Source organism: Thunnus thynnus, chromosome 3 (assembly GCF_963924715.1).
Source record: "Thunnus thynnus chromosome 3, fThuThy2.1, whole genome shotgun sequence".
In the NCBI taxonomy this organism is placed as follows: domain Eukaryota; kingdom Metazoa; phylum Chordata; class Actinopteri; order Scombriformes; family Scombridae; genus Thunnus; species Thunnus thynnus.
The window spans coordinates 5,211,435-5,228,291 of record NC_089519.1 but is presented as its reverse complement, the minus strand read 5'-3'; the positions used below and the strand labels follow the sequence as shown (position 1 = coordinate 5,228,291).

The 16,857-nt window shown below is 38.8% G+C and overlaps 1 protein-coding gene across 1 annotated transcript; it reads left to right on the top strand.

The window, feature by feature from the left end:
- The first annotated feature begins 4,252 nt into the window (after positions 1 to 4,252).
- Positions 4,253 to 13,199, top strand: caly (calcyon neuron-specific vesicular protein). The gene is made up of 5 exons (XM_067585921.1): positions 4,253 to 4,401; positions 7,166 to 7,328; positions 7,974 to 8,090; positions 8,241 to 8,354; positions 11,497 to 13,199. The coding sequence occupies exons 2-5, from the start codon at positions 7,200 to 7,202 to the stop codon at positions 11,734 to 11,736; spliced, it is 600 nt and encodes a 199-aa protein (XP_067442022.1). The 5' UTR covers positions 4,253 to 4,401; positions 7,166 to 7,199; the 3' UTR covers positions 11,737 to 13,199.
- The last annotated feature ends 3,658 nt before the right edge of the window (positions 13,200 to 16,857 follow it).

Sequence of the window (16,857 nt, the reverse complement as noted above, 5' to 3'; positions counted from 1 at the left end):
AATTAAGATCCATACTTGAAACAAACAAACAAACATTATTTAATAATTACTGGTAATTTAATGCAAACATATTGGGATTACCTGGAAAAGCATAAATACTTTTGTTTCTTAGTATGGAAACAATGCTAATAGATAATATTGAAATAAGAAACAAATATTGACTCTATGGTTATATCGTATGTTATTCAGAATACGCCTGACTTTATATAACAAGTGTCCTACTTTACTGATTTAGGTTGATTTAGGTCTTGTTTTTTTTCTTTTTACCACCATATGATTTTATTTTAGGCATTAACGATTGCATGCTTTTATACAGAATTATAGTTGCTACAAAATAACCCCTAATTCTCTTACCCCAAAACAATAACTAGCAGCCTAAAATAAGAAAAGCAATAGCTTCTGGCCTTGGTGTCCTTCTAATATTGCAGTGACTGCTGAGAAGGGAACGGTATTAATCTCAGGGAAAAAGACAGATGGGGTATTTTTAGAGAGGTTAAATTGCTCTGTGGAAGAGGGCGATGTCGTCCAGAAGATGAGTTTTCAGTCAAAGAGGGAGGACACAGACAGTCAGGGCTCTGCTGGGCAGGACGGAGGAGACTGAAGGTTGGAGAACTGAGCGGCTGCTACGTGCAGGATTCCATCTTAGTCTGAATGTAATCTGCTGCAGATCTCGTCCTGTGTCCCCAATATCAAGGCTGGAGAAAACTAAAATGTGCTTTAGGTCACCTTTATTTACTGTGTAATTCATTTGGTCTTCAGCTGAAGTCTGGAAATGAGGGTCTGAGTTGAGCTATAGCTGGTTTTGGTTAGAAAAGAATGATTACTGGGCATTTTATAACAGTGAAATTACAAGAAGTTGATGGATCAGCCATCTCTCATGGAAAATATGTAACTGTTTGTATGAAAATAAGTGTTTTCCATTTGATATTTACTGAGAAGAGCAGACATTACTTCAGGGCATTTTAAGTATAATAAGTAAAAACATGACCAAAACTTCACTCTAACCAAAATAACTAACAAGACCAAAGTGACCTAAAGCTGATGAAAATTATATCTTTGTTGTAATCAGACATAAATACAATCTTATGGTTATATTTTCATAAGAAAGCAGGCTTGTCACTTTTCATAGGATGTTATTTAAATGTCTGGTTTTCATACAGAATTTTATCAACCAAATTTAATGGTCATGAGAAACTGTTGGAGACACAAAGAAGCACTGCGGTTGTCTTGTTTATGATGAACACCATTCTTCTTTTTCTTGTAACCACATCATCACTGCTCTGTCTCAAATAAAACTGCACAAAAGCTTTTAATCCACAGTTTAGCTGAACTGTAACTTCTTAAGTGTTACTTCAGTGCGAACATCTCGGTAAACTTTTGATTCCGTTTAAATTAAAAACACGTTTGTGATAAAATTTAAAGAATCACTTTTAACAATATCATCAGATACACCGGTTGAGTGAAAAGTGAAATCATTTAATATTTGTGTTTAAGGGATATAACTTTTCTTTTTTTTTGTTGATAGTTTGGTTTCTCCCATATGCTTCAAAGTGTAACCAATTTATATTTTATTTATCTCATAATACACTCTAGAAAAAAACTTTTTTGACCCCTAAAGCTATAAGAAAGTTGCTAAAAGGTCCTGAAATTACCATTAATGACATTGTCTGACTCAAAAACAAGTAATTGGTTGGACTATCAACTCCACTTTATTTATATAGCAATTTAGACACAACACAGTTCATCCAAAGTGTTTTATAGCAGGATAATTTGTTCTTTAATGTGTTGAATGGAACAAATTTGAAAATCAACTCAGCTGGTGTTTTGTAGATATTTTCAGGTCAGAATATAAAACAGGATAATATTACCATGGTGCAAACAAAACTATATTTTAAAGTAAATTAAACTATATATTTAGTTTATAGTGGGAAATGTATAAATAAAATGAGTTTATTATGTTCTTGTGAATGTGTGAAAAAGGTTATAAACTGCCGAACACACACAAAGGGACACACATGGATGCCCACACATTAACACACCACATTTCACCCAGTTTCTCTTCCACACACCGCAGCCTAATTGATTCTCATTTTAATTATGCTGACCCAGACTCCGTCTCTCTTCTCCACTGACAACAAAAACCAGCGCAGGCCGGCAGTCTGCCTCTCACACTGTGAGGATGACACCTCCGTCTCCTTACAGAGGGAAGAGTTGAGGATCCACTTTGATGTGGCTCCCCTGCAAAGGAAAGGTCAAAATAATAAATGTAGGCCCAATTGATGGGTTGGCAGGGGGGCGAGGGGGGTTCAGAGCTGATTTTTGGACGAGTGCTCCCCTAAAGGCGTAATGCATTCATACAGTCAGGCATGGCCAAAGAAGGAAACAGCATGAGTCCTCTTTCCATGAAAAGGTTGATATAAATCTGCAGTTGAGCCTGGCTCCTTCTTCCCACTCTTTCTGGGACCCATCGCTCTCTTCTTTCTCTCTCAAACACACACACGTATGAAAGAATACTCGAAACTCTTCCCGACACTCTACATATGCATCACCTCCTCCCTCACCTTCACCGAGAGAGGTGAAGCAGATCATCGTGGATCAGAAACCCTTCAGAACGCCGCTCTACCTCGCTGATCCTCACAGCAAGACACCTTTGATTCAAGAGTAAATAAACCCAGAAATACACAAATGTTTGAATATGTCTTTGAAGATTCCTCAGGTTACAGGATATCTGTTAGTAAGGCAAGCAAGCTACACCGTGTCCAGTGACCTTTGACCTTCTGTCCATCTTAACAGAATCTTGCTCTGCAGCCTCGGAGCAATTTTTTTTATATTCTAGTGAAGAAGATCCCAACATACTCGAAGATGCAAAATATTTGAGGCTAGTAATATGTAATGTGCCCATAACGATACACAAGACATCAAGAATTCTCCACTGAAGTGTGGTGAGGAACAACCTTTGAGATATTTTACTTCAGTAAGTGTAGAAATACCTCAAAAAAACAAACAAAAAAACTGTTACAAGTGAGAGTAGTGAATCCATACTTAGCAGAAAAAGTCATTAAGGTAGTAAAAGTATTAATAGAGAGTTATTTTATTGGATTGTTTTATGCATTTATGTGTAAGTATAATACATTTAAGTTTTAGCTGGAGCTAAAATAACCACTTTATATATTTTTTGGTAGAATTTCATTTAATATTCTATCACGTTTTATATCATTATATGATTTTTTTGTGTGTAAAATAACTAACTACACCTGTCAGATACATCCAGTGGAGAATATTTATATAACAATATTTCACTCTGAGTAAAATTAGCTTCAATGAAAATACTAAAGTCATGCACAAGCACCTTAAAACTTAAGTTCAGTGCCTGAGTATCCTGGATGTCGATTGATTAGTCGATCGAAAACTAATCACCAACTATTTTGATAATCAATTAATCGTTTTGAGTCATTTTTTTAAGGAAAAATGCTAAAACTCTTTTGTTTCAGCTTGTCAAATGTGAAGATTTTCTGGTTTCTTTAGTTGTATATGATAGTAAACTGAATATTTGGGTTGTGGACTGTTGGTTGGGACAAAACAAGACACTTCAGGTTGCATCTTAGGCTTTGGGAACTGTGATCAACATTTTTCACAATTTTCTTGATAATGAAAATAATTGTCAGTTGCAGCTCATCTGTAATATGGGAAAATGCTTACCTGGAGACAGGTTAAGAGGAAATTTAAAGGACATGTTGGGAACGTTCCTAGTTTAAACTTTATATTAAAAAAAAGTTATCTAATTAAGTAAAAGTATAAATACCAAAATACCTTCAAATCACTCTAAAAACAGAAGAAGTGGCTCAGATTTGCGTTTGTCAGTGTATTTTCAGTTTGGGGTAGAGGTAGCCTCTATGTTGTTTTGCATGTCATAGATAATTATGCCCTTAATTGGTTTGCATTTTATTGATCCTATCATTTGTCATTTCTTTCCACTAAACTATAAATGCAAAGCACGCTGGAATACTTAGCAGCCATTAATTAACTGTGCTTTAAAATCCAGAGTCTTGCGTGTTTCCATCCGAAGACAAGCCAGACATTATATGACCCTGTTTGTAGGCCCACCGCAGTGAGCAGCACACTGATGACAAACACGCACATAAACACGAAATATGATTATTTTCCACAGACAAACGCAATTTCCTGATCAGCCACAACGATCCCAGTGAGCCGCGCTAAGATGCGCATTCACACTGAGCTGCAGCTTCCTCCGGAGGACGGAGCCGCTTCAGGCTGAATTACATGCGCAGTCCTGCCGTGAATCACACATCACCACGGCAACCGGCGGTCACACCGAGTGCCCGTCAGCATCAGTGGGGTCCGATCCCATCTACAGGCGACCGGAGAACAGAGAAAACCACCGTAAGTTCTTCTTCTCTTTTCTGCCTTCATATTTCTGGGACTGAAGCCGACTAATTTTTTTAAGATAGTGATGTGTTTGCGGGTAAAATGCTGGAGCTCCTCTGCGGAATATCTCGCTATATGAGACATGTTTCTTCACATGATTGTGATTTGTAGTGCAGGTAATTCACTATGATTAATCTGCTGTGGAGAATGAATGAATCTTTATTCTGTTGTTACTGGGACTGTCTCCCTGACAAGCTGTGTTATAATTTGCTCTACCTCCACATAAAGGCTACAGTTAAATACCTATCTATTAATTGTCCTTTATGGCTTTTGGCAACATTAAGTAGAGTCCACAACTCATTAAGAAGAAGTGGATAGTCCTCATTAAATAGAAAAGGTGCACCATGGGATTTAAGAGGCAAGAAAACAGGCTTTAGCAGCTGGAATAAAACATAATTCAGACCTATAATTTAATGGAAAATCAATCTTTTTCTCTATTTCACATGGACAGGCTGCTACTGTAGATGTGTCTCTGATTCCTGGTTACACTGCCTATATGTCTTGTCGCAGCAGTCTTCAATGCAGCAAGTTCAGATATGCATGACCAGTGAACCCTGAAGAACTTGAGAGGCACAGGCAGCAAACAGCCCACTCTTTCCTATTCATAACACCGCTCGTATTCACCTTTTGGGAGCTGTGTCTTCCCTGTCCCGTCTGTGGATATTTATATGTCAAAATATGTTAAATCAATCATCATTCTCATAGTTACATTTTCCATATAGAGGCTATTGTTTTTAAGATGTCACTGTGCATTTAAAAGCTGTCGTTTGCAGCTCTTCCATTCGCTCGGCGTGTTTTCTGTCAGAGTGTGGGAACAGTGAGTGTTTGACAGCAACACTCGGCTCATTTGTTAATCACAGATTCGGGATGATTCATCGTTCCCACACTTCTCTCCAACTGTGGGGATGAAAATGGTGGTCAGCACAGATGATCACTTTATCCACCCACATGTACAGACACCAAGGATACCGGATATGTAGCCTTGAGTAACAAACTCATTCAAGATCCTTTGAACCACCTGACAAATGCTGCTCTTTAACGGCTTGTAATATAAAAGCAGATGTGCATCTTCGTCTTTTCGATCATTTAGAGGTGATTACTTTGCACCAGTGTTGAAGGCCGCCTGTATGTACGGCTGTTGTTGGTTGAAATCCTACAATTGATGGAGTGTTAGAGTTTCTCAATCAACAGAAAATATTATTTATCCTCAGTAGATGTGTCCAGTAGGTCTTTGTTAATGACCCAGTATCTCCATTACCAGAAACACATTTTCTGCACATCAGAGACTTCTCCTGGAACATTAAAACTGTAGCCCCCCCCTTTGGCGTGTATCATCATTGTGAGTCATTGGCGTCAGTGGGCCCGTGGGGTCCTTGGCTGGGGAAGGTGTTCTGTTGCACTGTGTGAATGAGATAAGTGGCTCCTCACCTCTTCCCTCCACATTTAGATGATCGTTTGATCGAGGAGAGAAAATAGAATCGGCATAAATATTAAAAAGAAGAGCTTGAAGGAGGAGATGCATCTGAGAGATATATATATATGATGAATCACACGCAGTAGTTATGAAACGTGATTACTCTAGACTGTTGATTTGATAAACAGGAAGAAAGCCGACTTTCCCTGTGAGGATAGTTGCAAAAACAGTCTGAAGTCATTTACATACGCCCCCACTTTAACCCACATAATTACAATTCCACTAACCATAACGTCATGTAATTATTCAGCAGTTAATTAGAGATTATTAAAGGAATAGTTTGACTTTTTGGGAAATACACTTATTTGCGTTCTTACTGAGAAAGAACACACATAATAGATGATACAACTCTCTGGTCTGAATGGCAAATATGAAGCTACAGCCGGCAGCAGGTTAGCGTAGCTTAGCACAAACACTAGCAACAGGGGGAAACAGCTAGCCTGATTCTCTCTAAAGGTGACAAAATCTGCTTACCAGCACCTCTAAAGCTCACTATTGATCCATATCTCGTTTGTGTAATCTGTGTTATCAAACACATAAGAGTAGAATGACAAGTTGTGGTTGTATACCGGTTATGTGCTGGACTTGGGTGGAAGCATTTAGTTAGAGTTACTGCTCCCAGTCAAGAAATAGTCTGGCACTGAACTCCCCGTAAAATGGCAAATTGTTGTCTTTACACTTTAGATTTTGTAGGGATTAAACAAATAAAAAATATGTGTTAATTAATGAGCTTTAGAGCTGCTGGTAGTCAGATTATGTTACTTTTTACAGAGCCAAGCTAGCTGTTTCCCTCTGTTTCCAGTCTTTGTGCTAAGCTAAGCTAACCGGCTGCTGCTGTTGCTTCACAGACATGTGAGTGATATCCATCCTCTCATCTAACTCTCAGTGAGGAATCAAACAAATGCATTTCCCAAATTGTTGAACTGTTCCTTTAATGCATCTTTCAGAAACTCAGAAAATGCATGTCAGAACAGGTTATACTCAAAGTTGTGGTTTTCCTATCATGTTTTTATTGTGTTTTATTCAATTTACCAGGCTAAATGTTTTGACAGAGAGATTTCTTAAATTTTAATTCTCTGCTTGTTTTGGTACAATCTATATCACTCTTGTCCTGTCCTGTTTTTTCTCATCACACTGTCCTCTTCTACATCTTCTTTTGTGAGCTACCAGCAGCGCAGTCACATTTGTTTACAAAGCACACCATCAGAGTCAGTCTGACCTGAGCTGTCTGTCCCCGCTGCCCAGATCTGTCCAGGAATTTTCAGGCAGGCGAGCAGCCATGGTGAAGCTGGGCAGCAATCTCTCTGATAAGCAGGAGAAACAGCCGTCTGCGGACGACGGCTTTGATAACATCCCCCTAATCACACCCCTGGAGGTCAATCAGCTCCAGCAGCCATTCGCAGAAAAGGTACGCAAGGCCTATTATGTCTGTGTTTGTGAATCTGTTTATGTGCCTGTTTATGTTTGTTTTTCTCTAAAATACTGTGTTTCCAAGTAGCACGCGCTGGCCACAACACACCATGCATTACAGCATTACAGTCATGGCCAACACATTACGGCTCACTGCAGAACACGTGTGGACAAACAGCATTAAAATTCATGTGGGCGTACTTACCTTCTCAGCAAAAGTTCCAACACTGAGGCTGCTGTATTTACCTTCCCTTACCTGCCATCACAGGTTAAAACCTTGGCACCAGCCCACACTATCCAAGCACCTCTTTGAATGCATAATGCAACAAGAAAGCCCTGAGAATCATATTTTGGTTGGATGATATACTCAACAGCACAGGATGTTCCACAGACTGATCAGATGGTGGTGAAACATTACCATAAAAACCACTTTGCAGCTCCCAAATGTCTTTTTAAGGCATCGATTAAAACTGGCTGCTTTTGCAAATGACGCTCATGTATTTTTAGACATGCAAAATAGTGTTTTCAGTGGATACACCGAACACAACACCATCCATCAACTGTAATGTATAACAAATAATGGCTAGTAAGGAAATGTGAGCTGTTTTTCCTGCAGAGTCACATTGACAGTATGTTGTCTCAGGTCATTGTGAAGACGTCGACACAGTACCAGCTGCAGCAGAAGAAGAACAAGTTGTATGTGCCCAACATCAAGAAGCTGAATATCAACTTCTACAGTGACGTTTCAGAGAAAGTTAAGGTACAAAAACAACCTGATGGGTTGTAAGAGTATTGAGAAACGGACTGAAACAATGTCAGTTTTGATCTTTGTTCATGGTGATTTGCTGAAATCAAGAAAAATATTGATTATTATCATTTAATGTATATACATGTGTGTGTTATCGCCCAGATCACAGGTTTGATCCTCATCACTTTGGCCTTTCTGACCAGCCTGCTCCTCCTACTCATGTACAAAGCCATGTGGTATGACCAACTTACCTGCCCAGAGGGTTTCATCCTTAAGGTAGACGACACACACACACACACACACACACACACACACACACACACACACACACACACACACACACACTGACCTAGGTCACCTTTGGGGACATTATATAGACTTATATTCATTTTCTGGAGACTTAATCTAACCCTAGCCTTAACCACTGACCCAAAAATCAGCATAGCAAATACATGTTCACTGTCCTTGCGGAAAACCGATTCTGCATAAACACGCACTCAAGCATGTGTCTGCACATCCATGTGCATACAGATACATAAACATGTGGATTTACATGACTTAGTGGCGGAAAGGAAATGTAAATATGCCCATAGCAGAGATCAGTAGAAACAGCTCATATCAGAGTCTTGTCCTTGGATATCAAAGACTACTTATTGCATTATCCAGTCCAAAGCAGTCTGTGCGACACCCACTCAAATGGTACTTAACACGGTCTACAATGCTGCTCATCTGGTGCTTTGTTTCTCGGCACACCCTCACATCAGTCACTTGAGCAGGATTCTCTGAACACTGGAGCTGGAAACCCAAACTCATTATCTCCCAACAACACCTTGGAGGCATCGTGTACCGAGCCGGCGCTGCCACGCATGTTAGTTAAAGAGCCTGTCTCGCAGAAGAAAATGAGAGAGTGGGAGAGGAAAGAAGGGAGAGGGAGCGACGCAGCCTGCTTTCTGGTCAGGCAGAGATTGGGATGCCCGCCTGTGAATCGGAGGGGTCTTTAATTAGGGCTGAGCGTGACTAAACTGTGATTAAAGGCTTAACAGTGAGGGGGGAAGCAAGGAAGGGAAGGAGGGAGGGAGGGGGCCTTCCGGCAAGGCTTTTGAAGTTTTTGCCGGTTACAGTTGCTTTCAGCATTTTTTCCTGCTAATGCGTTGTTGGAGACATAAAAAGAGGAGTGAGGATGGAGGATGGAGGGCGGCGTAGTCACTGCTGTGCTTTTGAGATGTGCAACTCCTCACTGTGAGGGAAGGTCAGGTAGTGGATCCTTGAAGGGAAACTCTTGTGAGGTCAACACAACTCAGAGTGCTCTTCCCCAAACATAACATCAGGGTGGACGTTCAGTTTGTTTGACTTAATTCACCCACAGTGTCTCATGGTACACGACTTTTCTCTCCTCAAAAAGCACATGTGAAGTAAACTAAACTAAAATTGACTTTTCTTCTCTGAGCTGAGCCTGGCAGCTGTGGCCTATTAGTAATATAAATCTTTAACTAAGTCTTTGCTCAGTGATTAAGAGGAACTTAATACTTCAGGAGGCATTTTTACTCCCCTGATCTGATTTGTAGAAACATTTGCTGTGCATGTTAGTAAAGTTCCATTAAGATTTATTGTATGTAAGGATGTGTATTTCTCTGTCCTCAAACAGTGCATCCTACACTTCTTAAAAAACATCAAGGTAAATGCTTGTTTGTACAGTGTTTAGACACCATTTTATACTGATAAAGGTTGTGTATACACACATTTTGCCAGTTTTTTAATTTCAGGAACTTAAAACCTGTGACCTGAAACTAAAACTTTATTGCACAAACTTTGAAGAATTTGTGAGGCTTTGGTGCTAATTTCTTCTTTGCATTTTTGTTGTATTTTAAGAATCGTAACGCTTCAGAAATGAAATCCAGTCGGTGACCCAAAATGCTTTCTGCTTCCCTGCACTTACAGTACTTCTGTTGTTTTACTTTTTGCTCTGCTGTGCATTTCTGTCCATGATTTCTCTATAAACTTGTTTCATTTACTTTTTATAGATATAATATTTTTTCCAGCAGTGTTCATCCAAAAGTTTTCCAAACCCTGCATTATCCTCTGGTGCACTTCTTGATTTGAGCTTGAAAGTTTTTTTCTTGGCCTTGGAAATGGTAATTTGACAGAATAATCTAGACTCAAGTGAGAAAATGTAAAATTATTCTGTCAAATATTTTAATTTGGTGCAGCCACTTCCAGCCCTCTAATCTCCCTGAAAGCGTGTCAGGGCTCGGATGTCATCATTTTTCCAACGCACATCCTGTAGTTTTGCCTAACAGCTGTCACTGCAAACGCAGTAGTACATGTCGGTTACTGTTTTGTGCTTGTTGTACTCGTCCTTCTTGTGATGTGACACTTTAACTTGGCCGACTCCGACCAGCTACTTGGATTTAGAGTCACTTCATGAGCAGGGCTAGTTTCAAGAACTTCTTATGGAGTGTGTTTACATGTGCACGAGTATCCTGGAGTATCCCAGCTATGATTATTAACACCTAATCCTGGTTTCAGAAACTATTTGAAGTTCTCTAATAGAATCCAAGATATTGTGACCTTATCCAGGTTTCTAATAACTCTCTGCCATGTGTGTCATCAACTAAAATTACATAGTAGTTCGTCAGTTATACAAAAAATATGATGGTAAATGATGTTGAGTGATGATCAACATGCTGAAAGGGGAAAGTCAGTCATCGCTGCTGTTTTCAGTTACCAGTGAGGAGATGGAGAGGCTAAATCCAGTTCAGACAGCCAGAAACCAAACTGTGTTCATTCTCGATCGTTGAGGAAACTCAGTCAGTTCAGAAATATACGTGAACATGAACATGAGATGTTTAGGAATCAGGACACATCTGCAGGCAAATGATCAGAAACCTGCCTGCTGTTTGATCATGTAAACATATGAATAAGAAGGTTTCTCATGTTCCATGTAAACATCAATATGATCAAAACTAAGATACTAATGTACATGTAAACGCACTCATGGACAGGTGTGTTGGATCATGAACTCTGACTATGAAAGAGCCATTTCGTACCCTGTGGATCAATTAATACAGACAAACAACACCGTTATCAGATACATTTATATGTAAATATAGCCCGCAGTGCACATGCAGTGTCTGCGTCAATAACTACAAGTTACAGAATACAATCTAACATTACTGACAGACTTTTAGACAGACTAACATTACTGTAGGTTTGAAAAAACACTTCAAGAGAGACAGTTTATGTTAATGTGCATCATTAACATATTGATCATTTCTTCAACAAAGACTCACAGTGCATAAAAATATCAAATGCATGTATTCAGTTTCATGAACTGCACTTCATAACTTGTTCATTTACAAGTCTATAAATCACTATTCATAATCATAATAATAATTAATCATACTTTCTGTCCTAACAGCAGAAGCACTGCACCCCGGCAGCTCTGGAGATGTACTACACAGAGCAGCAGCAGGAGCCGGGTGTCCGCGGCAGCACCAACGCCGGGCTGTACGCCGCCCTCAGCCACCTCAATCAGGTCAAGAGGACTGGGCCTGAGCTGCCATCGCCATGGTTACCAGTCATCAGCGCTCTGAAGGAGGCTGAGATGGCCAAACAAGGCAGCGAGCCACTCAAAGGAGCGCTGGAGGGAGAGGAGTGAAGGTTGCTGATAGAAAAGCATGATGGGAGGTAGCGTAGGTTATTTTTGTGTGTGTTGGTGTGTGTGTGTGTGTGTGTGTGTGTGTGTGTGTGTGTGTGTGTTCAGGATGTTTTTTTCTTCCCCCAGACAGTCCACTGAAACCTATACTGGTGCGTCAGAACCTTAAATATGTCTGAATATCTGCCAAAATCTGGAATCAGCAACGTAAACCACAAGTTTACTCAACTTCAATCCAGTTATATTCTGTTAATATTTAATACAAGTAAAGACCCAGCTGTGGCAGTGTGTGTATGTGTGAGGATATATATGTGTGTGTGTGTGTGTGGTGACTTGCTGCGGTTAAAGGCAGGAATGTTATTAAAGTGTGGGAGAATGTGCCTGACTTTTACAGTGTTACTGAGTCATGACTAAACTCTGCCATCTGCATTCTGTATGTGTGTATACACCCGTGTAGAACAACTGTACACTGTAAATGCTTACATACATACGAGTGCACATGTACGTAGAGTATATACGCATCTATGTGCAGTGTGTGTGTGTGTGTACGTGTTGTACAAACTGCATGACTTGCGTACTTGTCTCAGTTCTTGTCTGAGAAAGTTGGAGGTGAGAGAAGAGAAGCAAGGCGAGAGCACGGAGTGAGAAGTGAAGATAACAGGTTTTAATGAGATTACTGCGAGTTTCTCCTCATCGCTGCACCTCGTTATCTCGCTGTCTATTCCAGGGAATGTATGAAATCATCAGTGAGCGTGCTGACAGCTTAACCATTAAGACGAGGAACTATAATTGACCATTTTAAGTTTGCTGAAATGAGTTGATTTGGCATCTTATTATCTCAAGAGTGCAGCTCTGTTGCACTTGTTTTAAAACAGACTCACATACTGGCTCTGGAAAATATCAAACTATCAAAAATCAAAACTTTAAATCTCTGGAAGTTTTTTTTTTGCATTCTCATTATAGATAATTGTGTGTATAATTCCAAAAAAGCAATCAGTTTTAAATTAAATGTATCTATCTATATAAAGTAAAAGGGTTTGAATACTTTCTGAAGCTGCTGTAAATCATTTGAAGACTTATTACATATGATGTGAACTACTTCCTGTAACGATGGATAAAACTTGAGAGCGTTTAATGTATTACTACAAAAAAAAAAAATCGACATTTTAATGATGCTGTATGTTCATATGTGCAAACTGACTGTAAAAAACTAACCAATTATGTTCCATCCAAGTTTTGTTACTACGTCCTGTTTTTGATTTATGTCACTGTAAGTATTCTGTAACGCTCTTGTACAGGAAAAGAACATGTACAGTAGAACCACGGAGGTAATGTAACGCTCATCATGACCCTTATATGAATGTATGAGTAGCTGCAGTAGATAGGATTAGTGATTATAATGTACAACCTAAAAGCTTCTTCACGTTTTTCTATTTATTTCATTAACAGACTATTTATCTGTGTGATTATTTGGTGTCTTTCAAATGGAAAAGTTGTGTTTTCAAATCTTTTTTCCCCCCGATTCATCATATGTACATTCATTTTAAAAGGGAGCAAACATATTACCCACAATTCTCTGATGGGCCTTTTGTGATTTGTTGACCTACCTTTCCTCTCTTTTTGTTGCTCAAACACTTTTTTTTTTTTCAAATGACGAAATGTCTTGTTTTGGAACAAAACTCTTCATGCGAGTAGGAAGAAGGTGAGATCACAGCACAGCTTGTCCTCGAGGTTCAGGTGCCAAACATTTACATCAGACACATCTGCTCTGATGTCACCGACTGGACAGAAATAAAATGACTGAAGTGTTGAGTTTTCTCATTCACAACGAGCCCCGTTGATTTAGATTCATCGCCTCTAATGACCTGAATTAATGGTTCACAGAGAACGATGAAACTTTGCCATTAGGTGTTTTTATCCAGGAACTATTGCATGAACTGAAGTTTGGAGTAAAGCTACTTTACGTCTTCACATATCAGAGGGAAATATCATACTTTTTACTCCACTACGTTTACTCCGTCAACTTTGCAGCATAAGTTTCAACAAACAACAAATATTACACCTTGTAAAATATGATGCATTATCGTAGTATTTCAGTTACCCAACATATTGTATATAAAACAGTTCAAATGAGCTCTGCTTTGACCTGCCAAAACTTTAAATGCTTCTTGCACATTTATGCATCATTAATAATAATAAAACACTACTGTATTTCATAATATCATGATTACACAGTGAGATATGTGAGATACTGAGTCAGGAACAAATCAGGAACAGCCTGATAATTAAAACATTTTTTTAAGCAGTTCCTCAATAACTCTGAACTGTGTCACATATAGTAAATATTGATAAGTTACTTGAAAACTGAGACGCTATGTTAATGGAGCTTTATGTGATAAATGGCTCACAGATATCAGTGAATCAACATACTGACAACTTTATTCAGGCGTCGCTGATTAATGTTGAATCGGCCACGGAGTGACAAAAAACAAACGACTACTCGTTCATTTTTGATGATTTAAATATGACTTTTTTGTGCCTCCTTGAGTAAAGTGAAACATCAAACTACAGAACAAACAAATAGCTACTAACATTTTGACTGAGAATTCACAATTAGTTCCTTAATGTCAAACCAAAGACAGCAGTTATCAGTTAGTTCCTGATTCCTTCCACACCCAGGATTATAAACTATTACCAGTATAACAATGACAGGGACTATTCTGCATAATTGTTCATTTTACTTTTGATTCTCACATTTTGCCAGAAGCACATTGAACTTTTAGTTGTACAGTAACGGTGTTTGTTTTTTTTTACAATCTGTTGTTGCTACTTTAATCTCAAGTAAAGGATTTGAATACTTTTTCCACCTCTGCTTGAGCTACACAGGAGGAAAGACTCACTCACACACACGTGTGTTTGTGACACATTTGTTATTCACAGTCTAAAAGATCTAATCCTAAATTACCAGCTGAAGAAAAACCTACAGCTCCTTTTACACTCTGTTGCTCAGAGATGATCAGTATGCACAGAATTCAAAATATGACTCCTTCCATCTCCTCAAAAGTTTAGTTTAGCAATTCAAAGCCAAGCCACATCCTCTCTCTCTCTCTCTCTGTCTCTCTGTTCACTGCTGTGAGCCTGTCTGCATCTCATTTACACTCACATATTTTCACACCATTGCTCTAAACCCAGGGATGTGTGGCTTGAAGGTTGTGTGTGTGTGTGTGTGTGTGTGTGCCCATGCTTAGCTTGTTAATTAAATCTACATTACGCCCTGTTTAGCCTTTAGGGTTGTTTTTTTTTTTTTTTTTTCTCCCCACTGTTACTGGGTGACATACTTTAGATGCTGTTGGCCCAGGGCATGGAACTAAATAAAGTGCTAAAAATATTTATTAGGGCATTTACAGAGCCCATGCTTGGTCAAGGCATAGCATGTTGTGCCAAAGAGGCTTAGATTCAGGGCCGGGGGAAAATCACGTAAAATCACCCGAGTAGTCACATAAAGGCTGCCAGCCCCGTTTCCCTGCTTTATAGCATCAACAGATCTGAACAGTAAAATAGCAGGTTGGCTTTTTAATTTGTCCTGACCATTCAGAGTCGTCGTCCCCCCTCCCACCCCCACCCCCCTCTCCTCCCACCTCCTCTTCCCCAGCATTCCCCCTGAAGATTGTGAGGGAGAGCCGTGCCAAGAGTCATTTAGCCGTTAACATCCCCCCAGAATCAAATTCCTCCGAACCCTGATGTCACTCAAATCTTGGACAGAAGGAGGGAGGTTGTATGGTGATGCAAGTACCGTCTTCCTGTTTTTCTTTTTCCTGTGGCTGATCACACAGGAGGCGTTAAGATTGCGCAGCTCCCTCTGACACAGTGTCAGCGTTTCAACACAAATAAAAAAAAGTGAAAGATAAAAGTTTAAAGTCACTTTAAAAATGTCACTTTTACTCTTGTAAAGAATAAAGGCGAGCTATAAAATTTCATACAACTTAAAAAGGCTCTTAGATTTAAGAGAGCTCTCGAGGTCTAAGAGTAGATGACTGAATACACCTTCTGAGACATGTTCTCTCAGCAGATCATTAAACATGATACATACTATGTTAGCTGAAGCAATACGTACTGTGAACATGATAGTTTTAACATTCGATATCTTGCACCACTCTCTCTTTTTCTTTGCTTTTATCAGGGAGTGCAAACAACAAGAATAATGTTTACTATATATGGATTTTGTCAGCAGTCACTGTCAGTACATCTTCACTCTCTGCACGTGTCAGTGTGGTGCTTAAATCTCCTTATTATATGATTTATCTGATGCAGCAGGATTTATTTCCTTCAGTTTGTTTTTCATTTTGTTTAAAGCCAAATTCCAATTACTGCATCCTTATATGTGTAAGTATAGTAGTGTAGTAGTAGTAGTAGTAGTATTAGATTGTTCTTAATTCTACATGTTAATAGCTTGTAGTAATATAAAGGATTTCACAGCAATATAAATAATATAAATAATTAATTTATAATTAAAATAAACTTAGTTTTTCTTGGGGGTGGGGGGGGTATTGTGTTTTTTTATTTATTTTTTTATTTCCAGAAAAACAGCAGATGTAGGGAAATCCTTGTCTCTGATTGGCTGTTCCTGCACAGAACATACATGAGATCAATCATGTGATCGCTTGAGCGTTGCTGTTAATGTTACTCTTATTCTCTACAAGTAGGATTAAGCGTCTTGATAAATGTGTCTTATTGTTCAACAAAGAACTTTCTTGAACTTTAGAGAACTCTTCAGTGTAATTATTAGTTTGGTAAATATGAGCCTGGACGTAACAGAGAGTAACCGTGTTTCCATCAACATATTTTGAATAATCATTATAATAATGATAAACTTTATTTATATAGCACTTTCTTAACAATGTTACAAAGTGCTTTACAAAAAGAAAAGAAAACCAAATGAGACAGATAAAAAGAAAAAAGATGTGCATTTTGAAGTATCAGAAAAGGTTGATGGAAACGGCAAAATTCAAAAAAACTTCCTCAATTTTGCAAAAAAAGCCGAAAAAGAGTTAATGTGCTAAATGGGAGATTGGAAATACCTTTGCCAAATAAGGGAACATTTAACTCACATGACTGGTCAGCTGT

What these genes read in the sequence shown, in the direction of transcription:
- caly (XM_067585921.1), top strand. Translation starts at nt 7,200, where the DNA reads ATGGTGAAGCTGGGCAGCAATCTCTCTGATAAGCAGGAGAAACAGCCG. An exon ending in AGCAGCCATTCGCAGAAAAG is followed by an intron (nt 7,329 to 7,973) that starts GTACGCAAGGCC and finishes ATGTTGTCTCAG; the next exon opens with GTCATTGTGAAGACGTCGAC. An exon ending in CAGAGGGTTTCATCCTTAAG is followed by an intron (nt 8,355 to 11,496) that starts GTAGACGACACA and finishes CTGTCCTAACAG; the next exon opens with CAGAAGCACTGCACCCCGGC.